Raw genomic sequence first — 5345 nt, forward strand, 5'->3', positions numbered from 1 at the left:
GCTATTAAAGATTTTAGTTAATAATAAAATTCTAAAATATCTAAAGTTTAAAACAAAATAATTAAAAATATTTTGCACTTTAATTTTTTAATTTAAATTATATTAACTATAGATTATTATATATACCATCAATTGAATAAAAATATAATATCCAAATAAATAATAACACTAAATTTATATAAATGGAGAAGAGATAAGGGAATTTTAATCGAAATAAAACTAACATTTATATCCTTTCAAAAAAAAAAAAAACTAACACTTGTATATTATAGATAAATAAATCACATTAGATGTATATAGATAGAGAAAATAATAATAATAATAATAATAATAATAATAATAATATTATTATTATTATTATTATTATTATTATTATTATTATAACTACTTTATCAGGATAAATCTTATAACAAATGAAAAAAGAAAAAAGTAAGATTAAAAACAAAGAACAAAATTACATAAATGACTATTTATTATTTCATAAAATTTAGTTTTTTGTTTTAAAAACAGTTTTCTAAGAAGTGAAGAAAAAAAAGTAAACAAATTTAAATAAATAAATTTTATTTATTTTTAAGGAAAAAAATGAAAACAAAAAACTTAAGCAAAACCAAACAATACCTAAATATCTCTTTCTTGTTGGTTTGTTTGTTAGTTTTTTTTGTTTGTTTTTGTTTTTATTTATTTATTTTTATTTTGTTACTTGGATTTTTTTTTTTTTTTTTTTTTATCTCTTCGTTTTGTTGCTTGGTTGAAGCCTTGTGTGTTGGGATGTGACATGGATTCATTAGGCTTAGATGGAGAATTATTGATTTGTTTTTTTAGCAAAAATGACATTATCTTTATTTTTAAAACTTTTTATTTTTTTTTATTTTGAAAATTAATTTTTTTTTTTTTTTTTGGCCTTAGAAGGCCATGTCTCACATTGAGGAAGGCCCAAAACTGCATGAACCTTCATCTTACATCGAACACCACTTTACATCAACACTTTCACATGTCCATTACGACTTTGACTACAATTGATGACCACAGATTGAATTTATATTAGTGGTGGCCCTATTCAACTACCATCAGTTACCCGATAAATAAATGATAATTTTAATTTTGAAAAAGTATCGTACTAAATTTCCTTTTTCAAAAGCTTATATAATTAATTTAATTTCTTAGTTTGGATTTCTTTTATCAGTTCAACAGGATCACATCTCTCAAACTCATATCAACCATTTCTAATAAATTTCATTCTTGCAGTGTTTTTGAATGAAGTTAAATGTTGATTAATAACACAAGGGATGTTCACATCCTTACTAACTGCATAACATGATTTCTAATTAAAATTTTATTTTAATTATAGCATAAAAAATAAATATTTTCATCTCCATATATTTATTTGTTAGATCAGAAGAGTTAATTTTATATAACGCATAAAAATAATCTTTTTAAAATTTTTTTAGTAAAAAGAGCTCTAAGCGAGTTGTTGCTACATTAAAACTTTTTAAAAATTAATCCATAATTAATTCTAGACTGGATCTATACTCATACCGATCAAATCAATGAAAATTAAATTTTTATTAAAATGAGGTTATATTTTACTATAAGAAAAAAGAGATAAAATAAGAATAATATTAAAAAAACTCTAATTTCATTAATTTGGTTCATGAGTGGTCCTATAGATCAGGTCTAGGGAAGTTTAATTCAAATATATTACTCTCTCCATTTTCAAATACTTATCATATTTCAGAAAGTATTATACTCCAAATACTTATCACATTTGTGAATTTAACAAATAATAAATTATTTTTTTCATTGTTATTCTTTTTATATGACCAATGTATAATTAATTTACTGAATAATTTATCATAATTTAAATAAATTTAACAATTTTATTAAGGAATGTGGAATATCCAAATGCCACAAGTATTTAGCTAAGGAAGGAGTATTTCTTTATGTTGGTAAATTTAGCAAAGAAAAACACGTGACCGCTGTATTGTTTGAACTACGACTTGGGGGCCTTCTTAAAGCAAGAACACGTGAAAGGAAAATTCCAAGGCCAGTTTTTAAGGAAAGATCAAAAGGAAAGTACATATTATTTCTAGAGAAAAGCAATCTTAGCCACCGACCGCGATTGTCCCCTTAATGTCTTTATTCCGTTGACTTATTTTCTTGAATGCTCAAACAATGGAAAATTATGAAAAATATTTTCCTATACATTATTCTACAACTTAATTTATTAGGCTTGAACGAGTTTGAATATGTTTATTTTTAGTAGATAATAAGCTGAGTGATTTACACCAAAATTTTGAAAAATGAATATTTAAATTTTCAAGTTGAAGAATATCATTGAGATTAGACCTATCTAGATCCATTCTACAGTCTCACCCATAGACCAAAACAATGAAAATAGAGATTTTTCAAAAATTGTTTCCCCTTCATTCTTTTTCAAGTGAATGGTAAACAATACGCATGGTAAAAAATTATTAGTCTATGGTTAAACCCATAGACTGGTTGGAGGTGATTAGGGACGACAATAAGTAGGGTTTGGGTCCGATAGAGTAATACCCTTACCTAAACCCAATTCCATTCTCAATACCCATACCTTATTCAATACCCTATTGGGTAGGGAATTTTATACCCATCCCCAAACCAAATGGGTTTGGATATACCCATGAGTATCCATTATCTATGGGTACACATGGATATTCATTATCCATGGATACTCATTTATCTATAGACTTGTATTTTTAAAAATTAAATTATATTGAATTAAAAAAATTAAAGTATTTGTCCAAATGAATTATTTAATACATAATAAATGTGAAAATAAATTAACATATAAATAAATGTTCGAATAATTGTAAACTAAAATTTTATCTCTAAAGTTGTTTTTCTTATCATAATACTTCATTCAAATATAATAATAACAGACTCTCCAAGTATAATTATAACAAAAACTAATTAATAGAATAACTAAAAAGCTCATATAATAAAATTATTAAACGTAAAATATTATTATATGAACACTCCAAATCACTATTTTCATTATGATTTTTCTCCATTATTTGAAATTAAAGTTTAAATTAAATATTAGAAATTAAATTTTAAATTTTAAAATCTAAATTTTAAAAATTTGACCAATTCAAATAATGTATGCAAACTAGAGTGAAATTATTTTGTACTACACTACATTAAATGAAAAGTAAAATTATAATTTACATAGATAATTTATTACAAGTAACCCAATTTATTAAAAATTTCATATTATAATTTTAAAAAATAATAAACGTTTAAATCTCTGAGATTTAAATTTTGGGTATAGGTACAAGTTCGAGTTTAGAATAGCAAAATCTATATCCCACCCATACCCGAAATAAAACTTTTGGATTTTACCCATGCCCTGTCCAAACTCAGTCAAAACCTAAAATTCGGGTTTAACTAGGTTGGAGTTGGGTGCATACCTATCGGGTCCGGTTTGATTTTGCCATCCCTAGAAGAGAGTTGATCCCCTAAAATTGCATTAGCAAAGCCAACATGCATGGGTTAATAGCATGTGGGAAACAGTTTCTTTCCATTGCATGTATAAAATATCGCTTGCATAATCAGTACATCGAGTAAGAGTTGCCGGCTTTTGATTTAGAGCCACATATCTATATATTACACGTACACACAATCACTCGTTTATTTCTACGTAATATCCATATTTACAACCATGACATACAACCTAAAATAACTAATTATTATCCGGCAGTTCTTGCATCACTTGGTGAATGAAATCCATATTGTCATCATAGTATAAAGAGTAAGATGAAGCATAGAAATCTTGATTGTAGATGTGGTCTTCTACAAACGGCGCAGTCCAGAAATCTTCACCTGTTTCTTCAAATATTCCCATCATTGACGTGAAACTATGTGCATCTTCTGCAACACAATTCGAGCTAGTTTGCACAGAAGAATAATCAGAAATTTCATTGGACAAAGGAGAGCTCTCCAATATTATTGGAAGAGATGGAGTAACGGCAATATCAACGCTTTCAGCTTCAATGTTTTGGCTTGGTGGGATTTCACTAGATTGCTCTTTCACCTGTTCAGTTGCTACCTGGGTTTGCTCGAGTAAAAGCTTCTTTAAGCGAGTGTGCCAGTGGTTTTTAATTTCGTTATCTGTTCTTCCTGGCAATTTCATTGCAATTCTTGACCATCTGCACACATAGGAAATGGGTGTTATTTTACCAATAATCTTTCACTCAGAAATATTGGATTCTTTTCAGGACGGTCACGTTGCAAGATCAAAACGTTATAGGACTCAATAAGCCAATAAAAAAAAGTAAGAGCATGGAATTTCGTGGCAATTAGTGGTATTAATAACTAATATGCAAGATTCATATTTTCTAGTCAATATTTCTTATATAAGTAAGCAGTTAGATTATAAATTCCATGGAAAATGCAACCTGTCAATTAAAAGTTATATATGAATTAAAGAAGTGACTAATTATGTGGAAATCTTCATAACATTTCCTTCATACTTATTTCCAAGTTCTTGATGCAGTTGAATGATCAAATTCTCCTCTTCTTCGGAGAAGTTTCCATGTTTTACACCCGGCCGCAGATAGTTTACCCACCGTAATCTACAACTCTTGCCACATCTCGATAGACCTGCCAAAGACAGCAAAATTAATTTAAAAAGTTTTAACATGAAGTATTTGCACCCTATTTTATTTACTTCATCTAATCTAAGCCAAGGCACTGGAACAATGAAATGAGGTGGAAACCCTAGATAATTTATTCAGCTAGAATTTTCAATAATTAATGCTGTAACGTACAAATAGTTTAGACACAAACTAAAGATGAGAACCTATAGCTAGGTGGTTATATTAATTCTGTCAAAAATTTCCTTTGTCTCGTTTTCCCCCTTGTCTTTGGCTAGGGTTTAAAACTCAACCACACTGAAAAAAGCAAGGTTCTAGTCTGCGACTTCTGGATGCTGAACGCATCCTTGTGGTGATCTCAGAGTTCCTATGGATGTAGACGGTGTATGTGTGTGTATATATAGACAAAAAATTCTTACTAAGAGACAAAGGCAAGTTCCATTACCAGCAAATTTGGGTAGTTCACGCCAGTTACAGTGGCCACGTTTCATAATATAAGCTCTCAACTTATCATCTTCTTCTCGACTCCACGCGCCTTTCTTCAATCCATTTTTATCAACTGAAGCAGTTCTGACCATTTCTAAACAGCCGGGTGTATACCTATTTGTAAACCTGATCTGCTTAAGTTTTCCCTTGTAGTTTCATAATATAAACAATTTCATGCACGCTTCCATTTATTCCACAACATTTATAAAATAACTAAAATCAGCA

The 5345-nt window shown here is 28.3% G+C and overlaps 1 protein-coding gene across 1 annotated transcript; it reads right to left on the reverse strand.

The window, feature by feature from the left end:
- Positions 1-3558: 3558 nt before the first annotated feature.
- Positions 3559-5212, reverse strand: LOC149491776 (transcription factor MYB58-like). Its single transcript, XM_089717049.1, has 3 exons — positions 5080-5212; positions 4512-4641; positions 3559-4187 (listed from the first exon to the last, which is right to left on the reverse strand). The coding sequence occupies exons 1-3, from the start codon at positions 5210-5212 to the stop codon at positions 3722-3724; spliced, it is 729 nt and encodes a 242-aa protein (XP_089573175.1). The 3' UTR covers positions 3559-3721.
- Between the last annotated feature and the right edge of the window lie 133 nt (positions 5213-5345).

This window comes from Jatropha curcas, unplaced genomic scaffold (assembly GCF_041381405.1).
Source record: "Jatropha curcas cultivar XTBG-Jc1 unplaced genomic scaffold, XTBG_Jcur_1.0 HiC_scaffold_625_pilon, whole genome shotgun sequence".
Taxonomy (NCBI): domain Eukaryota; kingdom Viridiplantae; phylum Streptophyta; class Magnoliopsida; order Malpighiales; family Euphorbiaceae; genus Jatropha; species Jatropha curcas.

Coding starts and splice junctions, on each gene's coding strand:
- LOC149491776 (XM_089717049.1), bottom strand. CDS start 5,212: ATGGTCAGAACTGCTTCAGTTGATAAAAATGGATTGAAGAAAGGCGCG. Junction 4,642..5,079: donor TGAACTACCCAAATTTGCTG/GTAATGGAACTT, acceptor TGTCTTTGGCAG/GTCTATCGAGATGTGGCAAG. Junction 4,188..4,511: donor CATCAAGAACTTGGAAATAA/GTATGAAGGAAA, acceptor CTATGTGTGCAG/ATGGTCAAGAATTGCAATGA.